This window comes from Myxocyprinus asiaticus, chromosome 29 (assembly GCF_019703515.2).
Source record: "Myxocyprinus asiaticus isolate MX2 ecotype Aquarium Trade chromosome 29, UBuf_Myxa_2, whole genome shotgun sequence".
NCBI classification, from domain to species: domain Eukaryota; kingdom Metazoa; phylum Chordata; class Actinopteri; order Cypriniformes; family Catostomidae; genus Myxocyprinus; species Myxocyprinus asiaticus.
In genome coordinates, this window is record NC_059372.1 from 16,520,492 (window position 1) to 16,548,183 (window position 27,692).

At 39.3% G+C, this 27,692-nt stretch overlaps 1 protein-coding gene across 1 annotated transcript in view; it reads left to right on the forward strand.

The window, feature by feature from the left end:
• The window catches only part of LOC127420348 (calmodulin-binding transcription activator 1-like), a 578,857-nt gene that overhangs the window by 231,152 nt on the left and 320,013 nt on the right, over positions 1-27,692 (forward strand). The window contains exon 4 of the mRNA XM_051662561.1: positions 22,066-22,133. Within this exon, the coding sequence (XP_051518521.1) occupies positions 22,066-22,133 (68 nt within the window). The remainder of the gene's footprint in view (positions 1-22,065; positions 22,134-27,692) is intronic.

Here is a 27,692-nt window from a genome sequence, read left to right on the forward strand (position 1 = left end):
CACACACACTAAAACTCCTCTGGTGTGTCCTAGAGTCACTATTTCTCTATGGGGGACCTTCTTTTCTCTCGGACTCAGATTCCTGGGTCGTCTTCGTCAAAGAATTTCGTGTGTTTATTTGTGTGTCCACATCAGTGATAGTGACAGCCTGACTGACATATGTCAGCTCAGAGGCATGAGAGGAGTGGCAGAAGTCATTTACCAGGAGCCAAGACTGACACAGCAATGACTCCTGCTCTTGTTCTAGCCCACCACCCCATAATAGTTCTAATTAATTGATGAATGAGGTCAAACTGAAGATATCTCACCGAATCGCAATTTGCCCCAACACCCACCACCATGTTGTTTTTCTTAATGTGCCATGCACCTTGTCTTTCTCTTTGCTCATCTGCATAAGACCTTGTGATGAATGTTAACTATGTTTAATTAGACAAGTGGAGGGATGGATGGGTGTGTGGCGCTTTGGGGGGTTTTGATGGCAGGGTTCCTCGCTGGCAGGGGGTGCAGGACTGCAGTGCTCGCTCCTGACTGCGATGGGATACACACCTGGCTTCAAACAGACTTCTGTATCACAGTGTGTCTCTTGAAACCCTGGGTGTTTACATATTTCAAAAAGCTATGCATTTATTAACTTTTTAATGATGTTTGCAGACAATGTGTGGCTCACCTTAACGAAGGTTTGCATCTGGGGACGGACATGCAAAATGTCATTGATCGTAAACATTGAGACTTTAAAATATCGGTCGGAAGTACATTAAAGAGATAGTTCATCCAAAAAATGAAAACTCACTATCATGTTGTTCCAAACTCTTCTGACTTTCTTTTTTTCCAAAGAACACAAAAGGAGATGTTTGGCTTCAGAATTCCAGAATGTTAGCCGCAGTTACCATTCACTTTCATTCTATGGAAAAAAATAAAAATAAAAAAAATAAAAGATGCAATAAAAGTGAATGGTGACTGCCTAACATTTCCTTTTGTATTCCATGTTAGTAAAATGAAGGTAAGTCATACTGATTAAAAAAAATAAATAAATAAATAAATAAATAAAAAACATGAGGATGAGTAAATGATAACAAAATTTTCATTTTGGGTGAACTATCCCTTTAAATGAAGACAGATATAGGAGCTTAGATTCGTCTTGCTTGTCATTCCACCATCTCCCGACAAGAATGTCAATCCGTGTTAAAGCATTGTGGTGAGGTGTCTAAGTGCCGGAGGCTTGTCCTTATCTGTGTCCTTCCAACTGAGGTGTGATCTTCTTGGCTCAAAGAATTTCTGGCGCTCTAAGCCGTGACTAAACACTGTGTTCCAGAAAATGATGGGCATGCCATTTAAATAGCAGTGCCACACGATAAAGCGAATTCAGATGTTTTTCTTATTTATTACCTCATCTCCTCCCCTGTTTAGACATGTCACTATCTCGCCTGTACATTAGGGACTTCTGTCTTTTCAGGACGACCAAGGCAGACATGGTACAAATGTGGAGGCATCTTTTTTTTCCCATTTCATGTTCTTTCCCCCTTCCTTCCCATGAGGGTAGGGAGCTTATCTCTTGTCCTTAGCCAGAACGCTCTGCCTGGGGTTCTGTATTTATTAACGGCCTTGGAAGAGATATGACAACGATCTAGGAGACATCACACACACTGATTAAGATCAATGCTTTTTTAAGCCTCTATAAAACATTAAGTAAAATTGTTATGAATAAGTGCAGCAAAATTATTGCTGGTAATGAGAGAAAGTTTATTGCCTTTCCCCTAAAACAAATAAATGCCGTAGTGGCTGTTTGTAATGTCATGTTGTATTAAGACACTAATTAATGTTGGGAGAAAAGGAGTAAAAGACCTAACCCCTGCTCCCTTTTTTAACGGTGTTTGTCTCAAAATGACCTCTGATTTCACACTGCATTGGTTTTCCATGTTATGGACAAGAACCTTTTTTTCTCTCTCTTTTTTGCTGACAACAAAAGAAATGCTATCTGTTAAATAAGTAATTCCCAACAGCTCAGTAAGTTTGCCAGCAGCAAAACATTGGGGTTGCTGAAAAGGCAGACTCAGAAGAAACATCTAGAAAAAAAACAGCCACTCCAACAATTTCTGCACCTCCCTCTTCAATTTTCTCTGAATTCAGATAATGCTTATATACAAGGTGTGTACACAAACAGTTTAAGTGTGAAACTTAATAGAGTTGGCTTTTCCCAAATACATTTTTAAGCTAAACCTTTTGAACAGTTGTAATTTCAGAGTTAAGCGTTTGACTAAGATAAGGAAATTATTTTCAGAGATGAATTGTAATCTCTCAGTGGACATTTACTGTTGCTTTGTGTGTCTATAAGCACAATTATTAGTTGTCTCTCTCTAAGAGAGACAAGGTTTAAGGACTGAAGTAAATACTCTAAATGAATTTTGAGGAGTAGACATACTCTGTCAATATAAGCGTAAGCGTAGTTCTAGCAGGAAGATCTCGGGATGCATTCTATCCGATATCTCATCCAATCACAATACAGCCTCCGCTTTAAAAGCTGCAAATTTGTGTCTCATTGTTTGCATATTTCCGTTGTTCACCCCCCTCCATCCCATCACCACCATTTTATGTCCCGTCCAGAGCGGGGGTAAGCTTCACTCCCCTGCCGTCAATGCTTCCGGCAGGATCTGATGGTTCAAACAAATATCTGAGCGCTGAACCATAGGATGGGGCTTACGCCAAATGATATAAGTATCTATATGTCCACATTAATCCCAATAATCCTGAGTCTTCTCTGATAGAACTGTGGCTTCTATGGCTACAGTATGTTCACATAGACAGTGTTTGGGATTGAAATTTGTATTTGCTAACAGGTGTGACTCTCAAATTGTCCTGAACATACAACAGGAGAGGTAACTGAAGTCAGTAGGCTTGGGATCGATGCCTTTTTCACGCATCGATAATCTGAAGAGTTTCGATATATATCGAGATTTTTTCAGATATTTAAATAGGGCTGCTCGTTGCACAATAGTTTTTGTCTCTTCAGACATATTTCTCATGCCAACTTTGGTAAAGTATGAGCGGCAGGTTTTCTGTTTTAAAGGGGGTCGCATACCAGACGGTCTGGCATTCTAAAATTCAAAACAATTATTTATTTTCTACAAAAGGTACGCACACACCGTCAACATTCGGCATCAACATTCTGAAGTGCCACTGAGTGCAACTTTCATAGTTTTCCATTCAATTAGACCCAAATCATTATCAATGGACAAAGATTATTTACTCTAGCCATCACTGGATGATATATTGTTTATACTGTATGTATCTTTCATATAGCCTACACAATGTATTTTCAGTTACAAGTACATCGTTTTGTGGTTTGACAGCTTGAATGAAAGACCTACATATAGAGAAACTGCATAGTAAACATCGCCATTTCTAATCATTCAGTTTGTGCAGTTAAAACAGTTTCACTAACCTGCAAAGTGATCAACGTTACTTTGTTCATTCTTGAAGAAGTCCCAAAACTTTCGTAATTTTGGACTACCATCTCCTATGCCACTTCAACTCGTCCTGTGTGTGTGTTTGTTTGTGCTTTAGTAAATGCTATCTTGTGGTCTCCCAACGCTATTACGCCAGACTGTTAAACAGAGGCCAAATGAGTGAATTGGAAAGCATGCAAATTGGGCTTCTAATATAAATGTTGGCTAATTTTAATATATCGATGCCTCAAAAATATATAGATAAAATAACGCGCCGATCAATAATCGATATATCAATATTTTATGACATCCCTAGACATCAGTCTTCTCTAACTCACGAGTAATGCCTATAACCACTGTGACACAAACAAATAGTATCAAGACTTTTGACATCAAGACTATTGCATCTTTTATTGTAAACTGTTCCGCATTTCACTAAACAGCAGCTCCCGCTGCTTTCATGCTCTCAAATATAAGGTCAAAAACTCTCAATTTTAGAATTTTTGTCCAATTTAGTTTTTTTCTTGTATTCCCTCCCTCGCCCAAACACTTAACCGGAGTTTTGTCTGCTCTGCGGCCACACAAAACCTCCATTCTCTGCCATTTTTCATAACCTGAGAGAAGTTGACAGCCCTAGCATTAGTGACTGAAAGCAAAGAACTGCGGTTCCATTCATACTGAATATATCCAATGATTTGCTCTCAGAATTCGACTCCTTAAAATTTATAATAAGTCACTTTGGTTATAGAATGTGGTTGTCACTCTCTTTCATAACCAAACTTCTATGAACATATTTTTATTTAGAACTCTTTCCAAATAGGACTGACAGGAGATTCTGTTGCTATACGACTCTCTCTCTCTCTCTCTCGTGTGTGTGTGTGTGTGTGTGTGTGTGTGAAAGCAGTTTAGCAAATGTATGCTTTTTTAAACATTGATAAACAATAATAATAATTAAAAAAATAGAACTCTCTTTTTCTGTTTCTCTCTTTTTCTCTGTGCGGTTCTGTGATGAGGGGGATTGATGTGCTTGCACGTGGCACTGTGTGTTTTGCCTTATAGTGCCGGAGCAGTTGCCAGTAACATTGATTCATGGCCATGAATTATATTACGCCTTGGCAGCTGCTCACTCCTAAATCCATCTTTGTACCCAATGATTAATTTATGACACTATATTGATATGCCTCAAATATCTGTTTAGGGGTTTGCTCTAAAACCCTTAACCCTAAGCATTAAGGTTTTGCAATTAATTCAGCCCAAACCATTTAACATACAGATTCAGACTTTGTTTTGTAGATAATTTCAACCTTAGTTATGCTATTTATTTATTTATTTATTTATTTATTTTGTGAACTTCGTGCACTTTTTAAGAATGTAAAATTAAAGGTGCTGTAAGCAATTTTAGCCATTCTATCTTCCACGAAACTGAGCCATTGATTTAGCTACGCCCCCTCTTTCCAAAACACTGCATGGATACCATTGAAACTGACACAAAGCATGTTCCCATTGTTGTCAAAAACAACAGTACCAAAATAGTGCCCTCAACTGACAAATTATAAATCAGAATATAGCATCAAGCCTCAATAATTCGCTGTAACGACAACACTATGAGAATGCGCAAAATGATTGACAGGCACAAAGCATCAGTGATCGCTGTCCACGGACACATTTTTGTTTGCTGTTTACAAAGTCTAGAGCTGTCACAGAGACTGGTGAGATATCTCATGACACTTATTTCAGTGATATCTTTCAGGGAGTAGAAACAATTTTGCATACCCTTCCATGAAAAAATTGCTTACAGCACCTTTAAGGAAATCTCATTGACTTCAAAATATAACCGGCATTGATGACTCCATGATAATATTTGCCTACTGAATTACAACTGGCCTTCTTTCTTACATCTGTTTGCATTCTATTGGTATTGGTACTGTGACTGGTATTGTCATCCTTGCATACAGTAAAACAAGACGTGTGCTCAGTCATTCCAGTGGCTAAGCAGTTCTAATGCAGCATTTCATTTATGCAGAAAGTGGACCTAAAAATGTAACACAATTCTTTTACTACCTTGCAAACACTGGTATTTCCTTCATAAAATTTAAATCTAGGCCGTGTGTTGAGTAGGTGTATTAGAAGGATATTCCACTTTTTGTCCTCTGTCAGCCGGTTAGAGATCTGGTTTCTACCTCACATCTTTGATCCCCCAGAGATCTGTGACATAATGTTGCTTTGTTGAAGTCTGACATGGTTTTCCTCATTAACACCTAAGCATGGCTCTTTTATTCCATGGTAAGACCCATTGAAGTCTCGGTAAGTGAGAAAATTGAATCAGGTGACGGTTAATAGCTTTGTGGTATGTCTTATGAAGATCATGCAGCTGCTTGGGGTGAATAAACAAACAGGGAATATAGCATCTAAAAAGATTATGTAAACTCACAGAGGAAGAGGTTATCAGCCCCATCTCTCTGATTGATCCAGTTGCATCTGGCGAGAGATGGATAAGTAGGCCTCAATGAAGAGAGGTCTATATATCAGACTACACTGTTTGCATATCAGACTGTACTAATATGTGCATATTTCTGACCAATTGGAGATTAATTCAGATAGCCTGCCAATTAGAAAATGAAATAGGTTTCTGCAGAACAGGATTCTAGGATCTCACTGTGAAATCAGCAACAGTATGTTCACAAGTTCTTCAGCTGAATTTGGTCTGTGCTTACTGAAATTCAAAACACTGCCTCCAGTGGTTGAAGCTGGAGATGTTGTTGAATGTATGGGCGCGTGTGAGCTCCAGTTTCCAGGTGACATGTCCAAAGAGTGGTGCCAAAAGCAGGGCTCTAGACTGCGACTAAATTGGCAGTTACAGACTTCTTTTGAGGAAATGCGACAAAAAATATATAATTGTGACAATAATTTTAAATCTTTTCGCCAATGGCGAGAGTCGGGAACACTTTGTGTGTTTTCATATGTGGTTTCTTCAGATATCATCTTGTGAGTTATTTAATTAAATTAGAGTGCATGCCAGTGTGTCTTACTGTACATTACTTTTCACCCTTCTGTTGAGATAAGCGTGCTCCATGCAATAACAAACACAGCACGAGCCATGATGTCCGATTCACTGACAAATGACTCTTTTGAACCAGATCTTTTTAATGAATCAGCTGTAAAGATCAATGAAACGGGTTTGAACTCAGAAGTTCATGTTAGCATTTTGAATCAGAGTCACTTTCGAAAAAGCAATTTCTAAAGCAAGTTGATTTTAGTTGTAAAAAGGAGCATAGATTCCGGGGGGATGGGGGGAGGTTACCCCCTCAATAATCAAAACAAGCAAGTACACCCCCCCACCCCCTTATTTATACCATGATCAATGGAAACATGTAAATGCTTCACGCTGCAAATAATTTCGACTGATCTGTCATTTTCTTTAAAAAAAAAAAAGCAAAAATCAAAGTTACAGTGACACACTTACAATTAAAGTGAATGGGTTAAATTTTTTAGAGGGTTTAAAAGCAGAAATGTGAAGCATATTATTTAAATTCTAATTCTTCTGTTAAAACTCATGAATTATTTGAGCTGTAAAGTTGTTTAAATTGTAATTTTTACAGTCGTTTTAGGGTTTGTTGACATTGCATCATCATGGCAACAAAGTTGTAAAATTGGCTATAACTTTACACAGAACAGGTTAATAAGCACTTTTATAACACTAAAATCATGTTAACACAGATATTGTTTATGTCTTGTGGCTAAACTTTTGAAACAGTAAGTATTTTAATGTTTACGGATTGGCTCCATTCACTTCCATTGAAAGTGCCTCACTGGAACACAGATTTTTGCTTTTTTTTTTAAAGAAAAGGAGGGGAAAGTCAAAATGAATATATGTGGTAATCAACATTATGCCGCAAATGCTGTTGATTTAGTTTAAATTGTATTGAACCCGAGACATTCATCTAAGCATAAGCCTTTAGATCAAAAGTTTTTTAAGATCATGTGAAACAAACATTAAGTCAGATGTGTTCAAACCTTTGACTTTTATTGTTACTGTAATTTCAATTCCAATGGATACTGCTAGAAATCAAGCAGCATCTGATGTGAAGTGAGGAGACAATATTGTCCCCAGACAGGCCAAAGCCCTAACATGATGTTATTCAAAAGGTAAGTGCTGTTAAGGGGAGATTTTGCTGGATTTAACTCAATCTTAATGTGACCTTCACAGTCACACTGTCTCTGATTATGACAAAGAGGCAGCAGAGGGCAGAGGCAGCAGGCTGCTTGTCTGGCAATGTGATAGCCATACAAAGGCAGCCTGGCCGATGCACTGGAAAGATAGCACAAATACACTTCAATTATACTCTGCCTTCCCCCTCAAAGACAAATCAAACCAGGCTGGACAGGCAGGAGCAGCAGTAGGAGGGAAAAGGGAAACAGAGAGAGGGGCGATTTCTCTCTGAGTGATGAGTAGGACTCAGTTCAGAGCTCTGTTAAAGCTCACTTTAGGTGGACCGACTAATTTGATCTGAGAGTTTACCCTGCCTGGCGGCTCCTTTGGTGATTTTCAGGGTTTGTTTAGTTTTACTGTGTACGTCTGTTCTTTGCCAGTTCTTAAAAGAGGGCTGATTGCTTCCAGGATAGAGAAAATGCACACACTTAATATCTTTCATGACTCATCTGAAGATACAGCTTCTAGCTTTGTTTTCCCTCGCTCTTCATTTCATCTTTCATCTTAGGAAAAAAAAAAAAAAAGATAATAATTTAGCTGATCCTTAAAGGTGTAGTTCATCCAAAAATAAAAGTTATGGCATCATTTACTCATCCTCATGTTGTTCCAAACCCATATGACATTATTTCTTATGTGCAACACAAAAAGAGATGTTAGGCAGAATGTTAACTCTTTAAGCATCTTTTTTTTTTTTTTTTTTTTTTTTTTTTTTTTCATACAATTAAAGTGAGTGGAAATTAAGGCTGTCAGTCCCTAGCATTCTGGCTAACATCTACTTCCACAAAGGGGGTGGGGGTGGGTGGGGTGGGGGGGGGGGGATGGGGGGGGAGGTTGTAGATTTGGAACAACATGAGCAGTGAGTAAATGATGACAGTATTTTTATTTTTGGGTCAATTATGCCCTTTGAGAGCATTGCTCTGACCTGTAGAGCAGAATTTTCCTGAGCTGAAGTAACTCTACTCCCTGTACCTATGAATTTCCTAGCATGTTCTTTTCCATCAATACAGTTTTAAATATGTCTTTGCAGTAGAGAGACACTTCTTCTCCCAAAACTCAAGTATTGATTTTAGTTCGAACACTAGAAACTTTAGTTTCCCCATGTCCACATTGTTGCTTTCTCTTTTCCTTATAGCGTGGAGAAGTACACAAACCATGTGCTGAGCTGCATGGATGACCAGCACTGGCAGGACAGTCGAAGTGAAGAGCGTTTTTGTACAGAGCCCAGTAGGTGGTTGTTGGTACGCTATGAATTGAAAGTTCGAAATTGGTTTCACGCAAGGGTGCTCCTGTCATTTGCTGTGCTGAATAGTGGAATTCACTGGATAATTCCAGCATTAATTGATTCTGGGGTCTGAAATAAACAGGCCCTGGCAACTTTGCAGATCTGCTTCTTTTTCAGTTGGAGAGGTGTAGTTGCTAGGACCAGACATGGGTCCATGTCGTTGTTTTGCAAGTCAGATTCAAGCATTAGCCTTTGACACTTGAGTAATATAAGTGATTACTTCATTTGCTTCTGAAGGGCTTTTAAAGGGTTTCATTCAGGTCAAGATATGAATTTATACTCAAAGTCTTGAGTGAATCTTTTTTTCTATTGAAAAAATAAATAAATAATGATTAGCTTTAACACTACACATTATTGAGTGGTACTTACAGGATATTTCTATGCTGTTGCTAAGGTGTTCTGATTATTTTTAGCACTTTACAATGCGGTTGCTAGGGTGTTATGAGTGGTTGCATGGTGGTTGCCAACTGGCCCAGGTCAAAATAGCCCACCCCCAAGCCTCTATGATAATTTAGTCCCTAGAAATGACTTGGGTCGCTTCTTCAATGAAAGTCTGTTTTGTTTTATTTTTTTCAAATCTGATCTATTAGGAAACAACCTTACTTTAAGCAATTCTAATTGGCTTTTTGATGGAGAGACAGTACAGTGGTTACATGTACATGCCAATATTAAGATATTACATATTACCATGTTGGGTGATTCTCACGAAACCTGTCAAGTAAATGTCCAACTTGAAAGATTTGGACAATGCCAGATAGCATTATTTAGATGATTCGGCTAATTCCATACCTGTTTTTGTTACAGTTTTAAATGACAAAGCCGTTGTTGGATTGTTTGTTATTTTGTAACAGATTTGAGTCTCAAGTAGCCTTTAACCCAGTCAAGTCATCAAAAGCCCAAAAAAATTAAATCTCAAATCTAACGCAAGTTCAAGTCTGCACGCTGCAGTCCATACATCTGGTTAAATTAGGCTTTCTGTTAGAGCTGAATCAGTCGTGTGAATGATCAGGTGTGCTGGGGCTTCAAAGTGTCTCTGTCTGTCACCCTAGTTCCTCACACATCAGGAACGCCATAGGGACTCTCGTCAATGAGACACAGTGACACTGCATTAGACTCACTTCTTACTCTAATTCCCACTCCACCCATGGTCCCCCCCAAAATTAGTCTGTCTCACAGAGATTACAGCTGGAATTGCGCCGCCACCACCATTAAATCACTCAAGGTTTTGATTGGCAGTTTGAGGTGTGTAAGTCTCAAAAGGACATTGGAACAACTCAAATTTTATTAGATGAGTGGCTTAACATAAATATGACATTGTGCAATAAGAAATACATTTTTTATTTTTTTTTTTTTTACCAAACCATAAGCATACACTTAAAGCAACAAAACTCACATTTCAGGAAAAGAAAAGTTGTCCACGGCAAGATCCAGCCATGCCAGAAGGTCTGTCCAGCATGTGGTAATGAAGGCATTACTCTGGTCTCCTTGGTGAGGTGAAAGATGGTTGGTAGGAGGCTGAAGTGGAGTGGTTTCCCGCTGTATGGATGATGAAGAAGGCTCAAATATGGACACGAGAGGGCATATTGGAGGAAAGCGCCACAGGACTCTGGGAAGTGAACCTGGCTGCTCCCCATGGAGCTAGCGAGAGTGGGAACGAATGGCCGACATTTACAAATGAGCCTCCTCATCACCACATGGGGGAATAGAGGATCCTATTGTGTCCCAGCCAAAGAACTGCTCAATCCTCCCCCACATCCATAAAAAGCTGGATAAGGAAAAGGATGTGTGCCTGGGCTTTGGTGCCCAAGGCAAGTGACAGAGGGCATGCTTAACTTCCCCTCTTTCTTCATTCCTTCCACATGAAAATTTGCATTGGAAGGATTTATCATGCATACCCCACCTTTTATACTTTCTTAATTGATATTTCACAGCCATGTGTTTATTTCCTTTCTTACATTCTTTTCTATGCAAAGTGAAGCCAGTAATATATTTTTACCTACTGTACTATTTTCCTATTATGTTCCTTCCAGTAAAAATATCGAAAACATCCTTAAAAAAATAAAATAAATAGTTTTTAAACAAAATATTGTAAAATAAATAAAATTAAGTGTAATAGTTTTTCTTAATGCAGATTTTTTCCTTTTTTTTTTTTTTTCAAGATAAAATGTTTTGCAGTGCACAAACTGTAGTCTCTAATATTTTGTATTTATTTTTGTTCTTCTCTGTCCACCAGTTATTGTCACTTCAATTATTCACATGCACACATAAACCTTGGCACGTTTAACCCAGGCTAAGCTGTTAGACCCGGAGTAGAGATGGTAAGAAAGGTGACGTTGACCATCTCCAGCTGTTTTTTTGTTTGTTTTTTTTTTTTTGGCCTAAATAATGATATCCTCTCAAAAAGCAGTTTCATTTCCATCCCATGCAGTGGGTCCTGACACTAGCATCAAAACAATCTCACTAAGTGCCAACACTCCCCTTCCCCACAACAACAAGCACAGCTTCCCCCTACACATCCTCTCCTCCTCCTCTCAAAGAGGCTGGACTCTGAAAACATAAGGATAGATAGAACGGCTAGAGCAGAGCCATTCACTTAGCCCTTGATGGGGAGGATTCTGTGCTGTGAGACTGGGATAATTTGTTTCGTGAGCCCTCGAAGTGGGACCCCGGGAGGTGATCTGCAGGCGAATCAGCATGTCAAGCCATACATTGACCACCAGCTGGAAAATATCTAAGCTATTCTGGATCAATTCGGAATTGATCTCGGCACAACTGTATGTATAATGTAGGCCATTCAGATGTCTGTCTGACCAGTGCTGGGAAAGAGATATGATCTGCCCACACTCTTTAAAAGCACATTATGGAAAAGGGCAAAGGGCCTGAAGAGAGTTTCAAATGAGCAGAGAGGGATGCCTCTGTGCACTAAATGGATTCCATTCTGCCTGGTTTCAGAGCAGAGGTATTCCAAGCTTGCTAACAGGGTTCTATGCGTCCTGCAGACCTGTTCGCAGGGTATGCCACGTCCCATTGCTTTCTGTTGAGTCAGCAGTTTGGTGGCCAAAAGCTCTTGGAAGATGGGGGCGGCACTGAGCATCATGAGTATTGAATAGCCATGGCAGGTCATGCACAGAGGGGTTATAATGCAGAGGTGGCTACTAGTGCCATTTGGGCCGCCCATGGAGGCGATATGCAGGGATTAATAGGTAGTTGACTGGAAAGCAAAGCTTTTTAACCCTGCTCAGGGACTCATAGAACAGCACCACACCATGCCAGCAGATGCCAAGTGCAGCTGTCAGGGGCCAGAATGATTTTGTTGTTTGCTCTCTCTCTACTTTCTCATCTTCTTTACCTCTGTGACTGTATCCCATCGTCTCTTCATTTTCAAATGTATCTGCAGGAATAATCATTGCTTAATGTACTATAATGACCTTCTAAACTTAGGACTAGTGGTCGACCGATATTGTCTATACATGGGTGTTTCTTCAATTTCAGGCACTTTTAGCACTGTGAAATTCTAGAAAGTAAAGTATCTTTTGTCAACTTACTTTTGAAAAAACTTTGTCGGGTAAAACTTTTTGGTGCGGGGGAAATTAACTTTTTTAATCTGATAGAAATCATAAATAATGTAATAGTTATTTATTTATTTTTTAGATTATCATAGTTTCAAACATGTAATAATTTAAATTTTTAGAGTGAATTTTCATAACTTAATATTAAAAGTCTTAGTCTGGGACAAGGCTAAAACAGTGAAATCTTTACATAAAAGGCATTTAAAAAGTACCAAAAATAAATTACGAAGGCATGGTAAAAAGTTTTCCAGTCCATTTTAAAGTGACCTTCATATAACAAAAAGAAATCTGTTTGTTTTAATAAAAACTGAACCCCTGGGACGTGAAAGTGCCCAAAGTTAAAGAGAAACCCATACACTGATGAGCCAAAACATTACGACCACCTGACTAATATGCTGTTGGTCCTCCGCGTGCCACCAAACATCGCTGACCCACCGAGGCATGGACTCTACAAGACCCCTGAAGGTGTCCTGTTGTATCTTGCAACAAGACATTAGCAACATATCATCAAAGTCCTGTAAGTTGCGAGGTGGAGCCGCCATGGATCGGACTTGTTGGTCCAGCACATCCCACAGATGCTCAATCAGATTGAGATCTGGGGAATTTGGAGGCCATTTTGGACTCTTCATCATGTTCTTCAATCTATTCCCGAACAATGTGTGCAGTGTGGCATGGCGCATTTTCCTGCAGAAAGAGGCCACTGCCATCAGGGAATACAATTGCCAATAAGGGTTGTACCTGGTTCGCAACGATGTTTAAGTAGGTGGCACGTGTTAAATTGATGTCCACATGAATAACCAGACTCAGGGTTTCCCAGCAGAACATTGCCCAGAGCATCACATTCCCTCCGCCGGCTTGTCGTCTTCCCACAGTGCATCCTGGTGCCATCACTTCCCCAGGTAAATGGCGCACACGTACACGGCCGTCCACATGTTGTAAAAGAAAGCGGGACTCATCGGACCAGGCGACATTCTTCCACTGCTCCAAGGTCCAGTTCAGACGCGCATGTGTTCGTTGTAGGTGCTTTCGATGGCAGACAGGGGTCATCATGGGCACTCTGAATGGTTCACAAAAAAATATCTGAAAATGGAAATTGTGCATTATGCATTGACAATGCTGTCGGTAGATTTTGGAACTGACACTATAGGCCACAGAATGGTTAACCAATCGGGCACATTTATTGACCATTAAAAGTTAAAATTTCATAATGGCCAAATATTGGCCAGTTAATCAGCCAGGGCGATATGTCCATTTATAACTTTAATTTTCAAGTTATACATTTTCACGTTTCTGTTTATTTATTTATTTATTTTATGTCTACTAACAGATCAGGATCAACTATATCCATTTAATCCCTTTTTATGCAAGTCTCCTAAGGTGTGTAAACTGCCTTACAAATATGTGCTTGTTTTTAATGAGCTGTGTGAGATGCAGACTGAGATAAGACAGCTTATTCTGAAGTCCTTGACCTTTTCTCATCTCTTGCATACTCTCAGTCGTCTCTGTTATACCCTCACACCTCTAACACACTCTGTTCATTTATCCTCTCATCTCCCCATTCCCTTCTTAACTGTCCCTCCCTGCATATCACTCTCTCTTGTGTCTAATTGTATTTCAATTCGCCCTAAGGGATGCCTGGGAAGTTAAATCTGCTCCCCTGGTTTCCCTCAAATCCATTTGCACCCTTCCCTTGCCAGGTCAGTTTCATGGGTTACCCTGCAGGAAATATCAGATGACCTCACTTTCTAGTGAGAACAAGGTATCGTGGGGAATAGAATAGGCTGAAAGTCTCATCCCAACCACCAATCCCCCCTCATATCCATCTGTCCCTCCTGCACAGACTTCCTGCTCTCAAGTGTAGAGCAAGGTCAAAATCATATACTATGTGATACCAAGCAACACCACCAGAAGTTTGACGATTTTAACACACAGTGGCCCCAAAAAGTATTTGAATACTTAAGCAACACTAAAAAATGCATGATTCTCATTGCATTAGATAACACAATATCAAACCAAGTGGCATTTATTGTTGACAGTGCAACACACACATTCAAAGCAAAATATTTAGTTTTTAAGGTTTTAAATTATTAAACAATTGACATACTGTTAGTGGAACATGTTCGTAGTTCAGTCATGCCAACACTTAGAAAGATTTAGCATGTGAATGTGGGAATGATATATTGATAGGAAATTGGTCTTAACAGACTAGATCTGCTATGCTGCTGCTGCTGCTGCAGGGCAAGTACGAAGACTTACTATTGCTTGAAAAACACATACATACAGAGTTAGCATGTGGACATGCTGCTGATGCTGCTAAATGACAATAAACACAAGACATGCTGCTGAACACATAGACATAATCCTGTGTCAAAGATCTAGGTAGGTGGAGGTGGGTTTCAGACAAAAACACAAGGAGAGAGGTGCAAGATGATTGGCTATCCGATAACAAGTCAGAGAACCAATCAGCTTGTGCCATGCGAGCCGATTGGCTTAACATGTCACATGTGAGCGAGCTGATTGGCTAACAGTTAACAAGTCAAAGAACCTATCAGTTTGCACCACATAGAGTTGCATGGCTGAACTTTGGTCATTTAATGTGCTGAACAACATGTGGTTACTCTGCTAGGGCACCTATGGGAACTGACTTCGTACATACAGTACACTACAAATCACCTTGGGTTTAAAGTATTGCAAAAATAACTGTCTAGAAAAGTGAAGTTAGTTCTAAGAAAAATTCGAACATCATTTGTTTGCAGATGCCACTTGGTTTGATATTTTGTTACCTCCATATGCACCGAAATACATACATTTTTAAGTGTAACTTAGGGGTCCCAAAGTGTCCAAATACACTTTTTGGAACCACTGTATACATATATTCACCTTCACTATTCTGACTAATAGGCATGTATGAAACAACATTTATTTATACAGTTCTAACAAATATCCCATGTGCTCGCATTTGTTTTCCAAAAACATTTATCTTATGCTCTGAAGGCCTTCTGTAACCCATTTGCTTATTCCATCATATTTGGGACTTACTGAGCACGGAAGAATGCATGAAAAGGAGTTTTAGAAGAGGACTCATTTTGTAGAAGTAGAATGAAGTCTTGGAGTGCGAGTGAAAAACTGTGGGTTGAAAGAATGAGGTTGACATATGTGCTACCCATGCAAACTCATGCAGTGAATGATGAATCCATTTGATCACTTTTACAAGTCCCTTTTTTTTTTTTCAAGCTCCAAAAGACACACCGAGACCTTTAAAAGAGACAGTTCCTCTTGCTAGGTGCTGTATTATACTTAATAGGGTATTAGTATTCAAATGTAGGAGTTTCCTCTGAGATTGTCTATGAACTTTTTAGTCTTTGTTGGCTCAAATGCTCTGGCTCATGGGAATGGTGAGATTTGTTGTGGATGGTGTTTGGAGTCGTCTGATGGGTGCTGGGATAATGCCAGAGAGATACCTATCTTTGCTTTTAATGGAGTGCCTATAGTTGTTTCAAGTGATCAACCCTGTCGCTTCAAACTGCAAATTTTGATGCTCTCGACGCCTCTCTTTTCTCGCATCAATCTAAATGTCAAAAACAAAATGTAGAGACAACAAACAGACGAACCACAGGTCATCCAGGGACATTGGTATGTCTACTGGAACAAACACCTCACCAAATGTCTACCAATATGAGTCTAATGCACAGAGAAATGTGATGGGAAGTACATTCATCAGAACAGCCTCTGTCTTAAAAAGCAGGCAAATGATTTGGTAAAATTGTTTTTCCCATGCATTATACTGTTGTGGTAGAAACAAAGGATGGCAAATGTGTCATATAAATTGAGGAGATATAAATTGCCAGACATTTTCTTATATTCACAAAAGACCCACTTGCCCTAGCTGCTGTCGGCAATGACAGTTTGAGTGAAAAGTGAGGCGTTTGTTGTCTGGTATCCTATCAGTGAGGCCTTTTCAAAATTGAATTCAGGGGCGCTCATTTACTCATTGGGGAATAAAACTGCCCTTAGATGGAGACAGAAGCAGGAGAGGACATGGAAAAAGGAAGCTGTGTTTGAAGTGAGGTACGTTTCTCTGTAGAGGTGACACCATTTAGCATATTAAGAGCATTTTAAACAGGTGCAAGTAGACGTGGTTCTCAGTAATCAGCTTTTCTGATGTAAGCTCCTGATACATGGATTTTACAGACTCTCCAATGTCAAGGTCCTCTTCTTCTTTGTAGTATTGCTGGAAAACAGCTCAGAGATGAGAGGCATGTGTACAGGGTTCTCAGTGGCACATAGCTCTTGGTTTAAAAAGGTTATTTGCTTCCTTTGACTTACAATGTTAATGCCCTGCATGTGTCTCTGAAGGGCTGCTCTAATGAAATGTTTCTTTCTGAATTGTTGAGCGTATACTCAGTACCATCAGCCCACTCCTCTGTAAACCAATTGCAGAGAGCAATGAGAAATGAGTGAAAGAAAAAGAGAAAAAGGAAGAATTAAATTAAATTAAAATTAATGAACATTGTCACCATTCACTCACCCCGTCATGTTGTTCCAAACCCCTATGACTTTCTGTCATGGAACACAATATACAGTATATATACAGTTGCAAGCTTAAGTTGATCGTAGAGACCACTGGTGCCAATCGTTTCTACGATCTATTTAGGCTTACGATGCTTTTAGGAAACATAGCCCTGGCCGATATATTGGTCTATCACTAGTCACCATTCATTGCCTCTTTTTTCCAAACAATGAAAGAGAATAGTGACTGAGGTCTCAAATTGTGTCGCATGGAAGAGAAAAAAATCATATAGGTTTGGAACTACATAAGTAAGTGATGTGGCCGAGAGCAGCACTGAAGGGCTGGCCATAAGGTCAATAGATTGATCTCAGAGGTGGTTGACAGCTGCTGGCCAGACTTTGATGCACCATAAATGAACAGTTGCACAACTGTGCCCAATCAACCTGAAAGTGAGCTAGCCACTCATTATACCACCAAACAAACTTCATATCTCACAGCTGTTTAATGGCTCTTCGTCTGTTTTTGTTAGATTTTTTTTTTTTGTTTGTTTTTTGTTTTTTTTTTTGCCACCTTTATGGTTGATTGGGGTATTAGAATAATCTAGGGGTGGGTAGGGGATGCCTGCGCTTGCCTTTTATTTATTGGACCAGGCCTCTTGCGCTCATCCCCCAAGCACTAAGGTCGGCATGTTGACTTTTAATGGGAAAGCAATAAAGAAGAAGAATTTCAAATGAGCTTCAAGGTCAAAGAAGGAGCTTCGCACCCAGCTATCTTTCTTGCTTGTAAAACAAACAGGACTCCAAATCACTGCATCCCATTAGAAGCGTGCTCCAAAAGGATGCGAGAACACGGACTGAAGCTTATTTTCTGAACCGCATGCATTACATTTTGTAATTGAGTGTTAAGTTAGACACAGTATTCTTCTAATTAGAGAAACAAATTGAATGCTTTGTTTACTTGGGTAGTTTATGCAATACTTGGTCATCATTGTGGAGATCTTGTACAATTAAAGGGGTAGTTCATCCAAAAATAAAAAGTGATCATTTACTCACCCTCATCTTGTTTAAAATTCTATGACTTTCTCTCTTTTGTGGAACAAACATTAATTTGTTAGTAATGTTAGTTTCTGTCACCATTCACTTTAATTGTATAAAAAAGGTGCAATGAAAATGAATGGTGACTTATGCCAAACACTGCCCCCAGTGGCCGAAGATGAAAGTGTTGTTGAACAGATGGGCATGTGTGAGCTCCAGTTTCTAGGTAAATTTCCAAAGAGTGACACCAAAAGCGATTTCTGAAGTAAGTTGTTTTTAGTTGTAAATTATGTAATACATCAACAGAAATGCATATTTTATCAACTATACACCCTAACTCATACCCAAACCCTAAACCTAACATTCAATGGAATAAAAATTTAATCTTAGAGGGAAAATGCAACCTCTGAATCACGTTCAACATTGAATATGTGAGCTAAGAAATGTCACTTTCGGGTTTCCATGGGACCAGACCCCATGTCTCTGAGGCTGTTTGCAAAATGCGCTATCAGTAGTGCCACAGGAAAAGATAAACACATTTGAATTGATGCAAAAATTAAGATTTCTGATGGGAGATGCCACATTTAATCAACTTGGCAGAATGAGGTCAATGTCAGGGGGCTGGAAGTTTGGTAACAACATGTTGAGTTCCCATGTGATCATGTTGATCTGCTTTTTTGACCTTTTGAGTGATAAAAAAGTGAAGCGTCCACATCTGAACCACCACTTGTTCAATAAGATTAGAATGCTACAACTAACTGTTGTATTAAATTAAAATATAGTAAATCATCTCTATCTTTTCCAGTTTGGAATGTCCCCACCTCACTTTCAGCGAAGCCAGGGAAGTGTTTATTTTTGAAAATGGAGAGGTTCTCTACCTCCTCAATTCTCTATGGTGATATTCCATAGACTCTACCTCTCATCCTTCTCTCTTTTCCTCTGGCTCTGATGACAGGAGAGCAGAACGTTAATCAGAACAGCACTATCTCTTAGACAGCACCTGCAGGCCATTGAGCCAGCACTAGTCCTGCCTGTGTGGGCACTGCCAGTCTTGGCACCCTGGTACCTCCAGGGAATGCTTTACTGCCAAGTGTGAAGGGATTATACCATAGAGTTCTAGCAGAGTTAAGAGTTACTGACTCTAAATACATAATACACCTCCCAAGGGCTACTGCATCTAAATAAGGCATTGTTTGTTGGAATTAGAATTTAAGCTATTATTGATGGATTGTGGATAGTGGACAGTATTTCAGTTAGATTTAATTAGGTTAGTAAATAAAATTAAATAAATGGAGAATATTGAAATGGATTGTATTGTGATTGATTTATATTACTTATACTGCTTGGCCTGATGTTCTAGAAAGCGAGCTTATTGATTGACAGTTTAAATAAAATGGAGATCTGAGAACAAAGAAACAAAAAAGACTTAAAGTCAGCATGACATCAAAATTGACACTATTTACTTTTTATAATATACTTCCCTGGTCTTATTGTTCAAAATTCACATGTAGCATTAAATAAAACTGCCAGAAAGTAAATAGAACACAGTGAAGTGTATCTGGTTTAATAAACAATTATTAATCGCTTCAGAAGAAATTCTGTTGATGTCCATTTGATTTGTCAGCAACAGCAAAATTATAGTGAGTCTTTACTGTACATTTACATTAGTCTTTACATTTGTAGTTATAGAACTCATGTTCAGTTTTTTTTTCTTTCTTTTTTTTTCTAAACTATTCATTTGATTTCATCTTAATTTACCCAGAACAGAATATTGAGACTGATTCTTGTTCCATACTGTCATTTGTGTCCCTCTGCATTTCCTGCTGTCTTTGTATGAACAAATGACAAATGCCCTCAGTGAGAAATGAATGGGCTGGCTGTCACAGGTAATCATGAGGTTGCTTGTCAGCAACCGGTCTGCTTTCATTTCCCATGATTAGCTTTGTAAAGGAATGATGGGATACGTTTCACTCATCCACTTGTCTCTTTTGTTGGGTGACAGTGATGACTGGATTAACATTGGTACCAGAAATTGCATCATCTACTGTCATGCTTATTGCATATCTCAAGAAATTATTACTCTTTTGCTACAGCAATCGAACAGCCGCTCCTACACAATATAAAGTGAAATGGAGAAATGGAGGCGGTCATATTAATTTCCTTTAGGTATTCAAAAAGGAAGGGTGAATGAGGGCTTTCCTATAGAGTAATGGGAGGGCTTTCCTATAGAGTAATGGGAGCTCAAAACACTGAGAAATCCACTTGATTCTATAATGGCGATCAAGAATATAACCACTCTAAAAAAAAAAAAGAAAAAAAAAAGAAGAAAAGTAAAGAAAAAGCTGGTTTGTTGGTCTTAGCTGGTCTTTGCTGGTGTTATCTGCTTTTAGAGGGATTTTGGGCACTTTTCAGCTGATCAGGCAGAAAGGCCATCTTAAACAAGCTAAAACCAAGTTAAACCAGCTAAAACCATCAAACCAGGTTTGGCAGGATTGTAATAGTATGTAATAGTTCAATAATGAACCATTGGAAACCTCGTATTGGTCAAAGTCTTTCTAGCAAATCAGTCCACTGGCGGCCATTTTTGGAACACAACTGGGAAACTATTTCCAGTCATGAAAGTGCAGCTCCTATCTACTTGAATGGGGAAAGACTGAAATCTCCAAAACGGTTGGTCAAGATTATGCTAAAAGAACATATTTCAAATCAAATCAAATCACTTTTTTTTTTCTTTTTTTTGTCACACAACCATATACACAAGTGCAAAAGTGGGTGAAAGTCTTGGGTGCAGTTCCGAGCAACATAGCAGTCATGATCAGTGATGAGACATATACCAATTTACAATAAACATCAGATTTACACAACACAATTTACATATCTAAAATACACATAATTACACAACACAATAATAATTTACAATGTACAGTATACAATACAATAACAATAGTATATCATGTATATATAAAATATACAGTAGGTTGTACTGTACTGTATTGACATTCAGGCTGTCAGTTGATAGTCAGTTACCAGTGTGTTGTTAGATAAATCAGTAGTAAAATTTGACAACATTGGTATCATAAATTGTTCTTCTTTCCCTCAGATTACGCTAAAAAATTAAATTTTTCCGGCTTGTATAGCTAATGAACATGCACGTTCTCGAGTTGGTTGACAGGCAATGTCTGTATCTAAAAGATGATTAGCTCTTTTACCTGTAAGTCAGGACTTCCTTTTTACATCTGTTGACCTTTGGGAGTTCCAATTTCTCTCATTCATTTTAATAGAAGTGGCCCATCTCTGATAAATAGTCTCTGTATTGGTCCACCACTAATCTGAATATTGGAGGAATCACCTCCCCTTTATTGTTTTTGGTGGTGATGGTCGTGTTTGTGATTTCTACATTTTGCACAATTTTATAATGCTTAATTTTTCATAATGTATGTTTATTTTTTATTAAATTTTTTTGGATTTTTTTTCCCCTTTTTCTCCCAATTTGGAATGGCCAATTCCCAATGTCCTTGTGGTCACGTAGTGATTCGCCTCAGTCCAGGTGGCGGAGGACGAATCCCAGTTGCCTCCGCGTCTGAGATCGTCAACCCACGTGGTCTTATCACGTGGCTTGTTGAGCACATTGCCACAGAGACATAGCGCATGTGGAGGCTTCATGCCACCCACCGTGGCATCCACGCTCAACTCACCACGTGACCCACCGAGAATGAACCACATTATAGTGATCAAGAGGAGGTTACCCCATGTGACTCTACCCTCCCTAGCAACCAGGCCAATTTGGTTGCTTAGGAGACCTGGCTGGAGTCACTCATCATGCCCTAGGATTCGAACTAGCAAACTAGCGAACTCCAGGGGTGGTAGCCCCTGAGCTACCCAGACCCCTATGTTTATTTTTGTAATGGCACTTTACAATTCTCGAGTTACAGTTAATTTATGCATATGTGTTAAAAATGTTATTGATATTCTGCAAGAGTAACACTGGCTTTTACTTGTGTCTCCTCTGTCTGGCAGGAAATTGCAGCATACTTAATAACGTTTGAAAAGCATGAGGAATGGTTGACGACATCCCCTAAAACAAGGTAAGAGAGTTCATCTATCCCTTGCCATTAGAAATTTATTTTACACAGAACTCTAGGTTTTATCGTCATAATGCCCAAATGAAGCCATTAGCTGGAGATTCCCCTAATGACCCCCTTGGGAATTGCTGCCATCTTAAAAATTGGGTGTTTGATATTGGTGGACATTGATGGCAGTTTCAAAAGGTTTACTTCTTTCAGGACTTCGCCTGACAGGTAATGGATTATTAATATGGACTAATAACGCTAAATAGCCTATTAGCAAAACTCTTAGCTCAATGCTCTTCTCTCATCTCCTGTGAGTGTGATGGTAATGTGTTCATATCTAACAGCAAATTAAACGTCCTCTAATAAATTAAGGTGTGAGCTGAGAGCCGTCTAGCTGCTCAGAAAGAGATGGAAGGATGAGGTGTTGACTGACATTGAAGGGGGAAAACTGAGCGTGTCTTGTCTGTGAACAGGTGTGTGTGTATGTGTGTGTATGTGTGTGTCTGTTCATGTGAACAAATCTGTAATCATGGTTTCAAGCTGATAGCTCGCCCCAGGGTTTGAAGCAGCTCTGGTGAACCTACATGTTCCCAGACCCCACAAGCGTAGGATTTGAGTATTTTAAGTAGAATATATATACAGTTGATTGGCTGTAAACCAGGCCAGGGGTGGGGGATTTGAGATGTAATGGAGTGGCACTAATCTAGCTTCAACAGTGTTGAAATGATCCTGATGTGGATGAGATGGGACAGAGATTACCATAGTGGCCGTGCTGGCTGCTCCACCCACAATGAAATTGAATTGGTTCAAAATAGTAAACTTAATTGTATTTATTTTATTAATCATGACAGCAATAATTCATCAAATGATGATAAAATGATACACTTTCTCTTATTTAAAGAGCCAATTTAGGTACATGGGTTGCAGTGGTGGAGCGATGCTGCATAATCCCATTAAAGTATGCCGGATCATGGTAGTCTGTTGCATTTTTCACAGCCTAGCACTCAGAACTATGTGTTTGCACTATTACCTGATTCACACAATTCCTTTGGTGAATGAGGTGCTAAAACAACAAAAACAACACATGATGCCATTAAACCATGTTTTGAGTGGGTGCAATTAATTCTTAGTGAATTACCCTCAAATGTCTTCTGATTGGCTTTGATTTAGTCACTTCACACAATATTTTAACTTCAGTGAGGACAGAATATTACTCAACGCTGGAAATTTATCACTCCTGCTTAGGACAGAGTGTAAGAGCCAAATTAACATGTTGTTGTGCTACTCAGAGTAAATCTCACTCTGCACAGACAACCAATCATTAGAGAAAGAATAGAGAAGGAAGGTTACTTGAAGGTGAGAGAGATGTTTTTGAAAAACTACATATAATTTGTCCTCTGATGCACAATGTCGAGGCTCTTATGGTATAATATTTTAAGAAGCTTATAATGTGGGCATATTGTGTGTCAGTTTGTGGGTACATGCAAGGGTTTAAGTCCCTATATTTCTTCAATCTGTTTTTTGCTGGCCTCAGGATAGGCCCTTAAGTCTTCTGTTCCAGCCAGTTTGTCGAAACAGATCAGTATTTTCTCCATCTCTCGCCTGCTTCCAAGGAAGTCCCTCTTCTCTCCCAATTAGGGAGAGGAGAGCTCTGAGTTCCTGAAAACTGCTCACTCTCATGCTTTCCCCCAGTCTGTGCACAGGAAGTGCTGGTCGCCATTCCTCCACCCCTGTGTGCACTGTGTTAAACACTTTAGCTGTGTCTGAATATCTGTACCACTGATGAAGAACTTGCTTCTTGACCGTTTATTTTTTTTTATATGATGGCTCCTGTGATCTCATGGGAAAAATCCTTTGGTTGCACACTTTAGAATCTCCAAAGATGCAATACATCATCCAGGTTTTGTTTGCATACTGTTTTACTGCATAATCAGGCATCCTGCTCATTTGACATACTGCTTTTTGCATATAGTATAGTAGGGCAGTATGCATATGTGGACGCTGGGATTGTGTCATCTCTCTCGCTCTCTATCTCTCTTTCTGTCTTCCATTCTTCATCCCTCTCCGCCCTGCCCTGTTGTTATTAACAATCCTCATTCATGTGCAAATGGACTTTGAGTACTCCAACTTCCACCCAATTTTTCCCTCTGCCTCCTTGCTTGTAAGGGACATTGATAATGGCTAGACATCAAGCAAAAGCCAATTATAAGACATTTCCTTGTGTAATTGCTAGAGATGAGTTTAAGAGCACCCTCTCTGCTTTTTTATCACCAACACAAAAAAAAAATAATTAGCTAGTAAAAAAAATGTGCACCTCTTTGCACATCCACCCCCCCCCCCCCCCAAAGGGCATGGGAGGAGCTCTTGTGCGTTTTGAACGTTTCTGTGTCCATCCGTACTGTTTGTCAATTATTGTCCTATGTTAACATGCGCTAAGTCATTGTCAGTGCTTAGCAAACATCTAGAATTTGAATGCATTTGAATGTCCATTTTTATCTTAAATTCAACAAATGGAAAGGTTTGATAAATGTTGTTGTTTATTTGCATATGTTGTTTTGCTCAATGTCCGGAATACAACTCTTTCTATTTCTAAAGTATATATATATATATGGCAGAAATAGTATGAATAGTATGGTAGTGTAACAGGAGCCAGGTGGTACATGATAGCTCTGTGGTATGTGTAAACCTCACTCCCCTGGCCTCAAAGATGTAGCCTTTAGCCTCCTCGTTAGCGTGCCTGCCTCCCATGCCGGAGATGCCGGTTCGAATCCCACTCAAAGCAGGTTGATCAGGACTGGTAACAGTGGTGCCATGACCCTGATGGGAGTGAGGTTTAGGGGGATGAGTGTAACGGTAGCCAGCTGGTAGGTAGCTGTGCAGTGCAGGGCTCAACTTTAATGCTTGTCTGCTTGTCCGGGACAAGAAGATTTTTGAAGGGGCAAGTGAAAGAGAATTTTACTTGCCCAACCGGACAAGCAGACTGATTAAAACGTCAATAACCAGCTATATTTGTGATAGCCTAGGCCTGTGTCACCTATTAGAAAGTTCATATTCTTATTCTGCTGTTGAAAATAATCCAGAGTGCATAATTTTATAATTCGCTAACGATCTAGTAACAGCTGCGCCCTGTTTGATTGACAGGCGGCGTATGTGTGTGTGCTGAACATGCTCACGCTAATGTGCACCTGAACGGTCAAATACATTTAAAAATTCTGCCAAAATGCCTGTCTTGGTGAAGTATTCATGTAAACACAGAGAGTGATGTCTAAAGTGAATGTAAACAGTGGAGAAAAAAGCAGATTTGTATTAAAATGTCGGACTTCTAAGTATAAATGTAAGCTAATAGACCTGTTGCTGTCTAGTGTGTCATTATAATAATCAAACAACCATAACAAGAAAACGAGAAAACACTCACTGCTCTTGACTGGGTAACCTTAGTAGCTTTAAAAAGTATTAATGTATAATAATCATACAGTAAAGACCAGTAATAGTTTTGTGTTGCACTTCATTCTGAATGTTTACTTGAATACTTGATAGCCTACTGCTGTTAAAAACTTTTAAAGCTGTTAAAAAAAGCACTGAATTGTCTTAATTTGTATTTTTTGTTCTATTATTTTTAATCTTTTTTATTGTTATTTTATTACTGTTTGTTAACTAGTCTTGAATAATTACTTAAGAACTTGAAACCATTCTTCCATAATTAACATTATAATTAACAGTGTTATTATTTGTTGTGGTTTTGAAGATGGTATTGAGAATCGTCAAATTTCACTACCGACTACTGACATTTTGGTATAGTGATAATGTATAGCCTTTATTGTACATGGTAGATCTTGCTGCAATAACATGATGAAAAAGTAGATCTCATTCCATAGAACTATGAGCATCCCTGCTGAAAATGATGGCGATGGAGGCTTTTCTTTATTTGACTACCATACGTAAAATAAAATATTTATCAAATTACAATAGCCACCTCCCCTACCCAGTGCAGTTTACATTTCTGTCGCAGAGAATTGAGTTGATTGCATAGGTACAATTTTAGGTTGGGCATCGGTCACAATTTTAGAAAAATATACAACATAAACTTTGACATGTTATTTGAGCATGTAACATAAATGTCCTTTTCTCTCTGCGGACAAGTAACTTTTTTACTTGGACAAGTGAATGAACAATTTACTTGTCCGGAGGACAAGCACATGACATTGATTAATGTCGAGCCCTGCACTGTGTAAACCTCACTCTCCTGGCCTCAAGAGGTGCGCTAGCGACTGACATGAGGGGCTGTAGCCTTAAGCCTCCGCGTTAGCGTGCCCACCTCCCATGCCGGAGACCCCAGTCTGAATCCCACTCGGAGTGGGTCGAGTAGGACCGGTTACAGTAGTAATCCATTCTGAACTAAGTCAGAGAGATGTCCAATAACAGTAGTGCTTTAACTGACAGCTACACTTTCTGATGCCAGTGGTCAAGGTATAGTGGACGTCAAGGTTCAGGGGTAATTAAAGAGTTTACGGTATGGTTAAGTGATTTTGCAGCAACATGTCATTTGCTACTCCTTACCAGTGGAAGCTTGGAACAGCTATAAGGCGACAGGCTACAGGAACTGACTCAGCCTCTGGGCAGGCCCGACTGCATAGACAAGGGAGACAGAGGTCAAAGGGCCATGGAGAGTGTAAAAGCTAAGCAGTAGGCCATGCATGGAGGCATAGCCTGGGGCTGTGGACACACACATATACACAAACACACATACAGAATAAATATGGGAGGCGCAGGTCAAAGCTTGTGAAGAGACAGAAGGAATATTATATTTGTATTACCAAGAGATCAGGCTCTAGAGAGAACCACAACAAACGCAGCATTCTCCACTGAAAGAAAATACTTGCTGCGTGAGTAAAAAATAGTACAAAAACAATGGAATAAACTGTTATTTTTCTATGTTGTGTTCTGCTGTTATAAAAGATGTTACTCAGAATTATTAAAGATAGCTGAGGTTTAGCGATGTGTCTTTAAATAATCAGAGAGGACACAGGAGAGAAAAGACTGAAGGTTTGTGATTGATGTGTTCAGTTCCTTTAATGTACATTCCCTTTCAGACAGGAAGTGCAACAATGGTTAAAATCAATAGGACCGCTTGCATGCCGGCACTAGAACAACACTACAGCTAATTCAGACCAGACCTGTCAAAGTTCAGAAAATCTTCCACAACTCAAGTGCACCGCACTTTAATTTACACTGGTGACCACCTCCCTTTCCATTTCTATTAAAAGGAGAGTTCTGCATTAAGTGTTAATGAAAGCTGGGGTCGCCTTGTGATTTAGGTGAGCTCTGCTGAAGCCCCGCAGCGCTGACTCTGTGAAAAGATCTGGGATTCACTGCTTATTTCAACCACACACACACAAAATCACATGCACGCTTTCTTTTATGAGAAACTCTCTTTAGTCTAGACAAGAGAAAAAAAGATTATTAGAACTGAACTTCAGAGGCTTACATAATGGAAGCTTCCAGTGTAGACAGCCTCATTGATTATAAAGGGATCTATTTGCTTTTGACGCGATGCTCATGTCATCATTGTGTGTT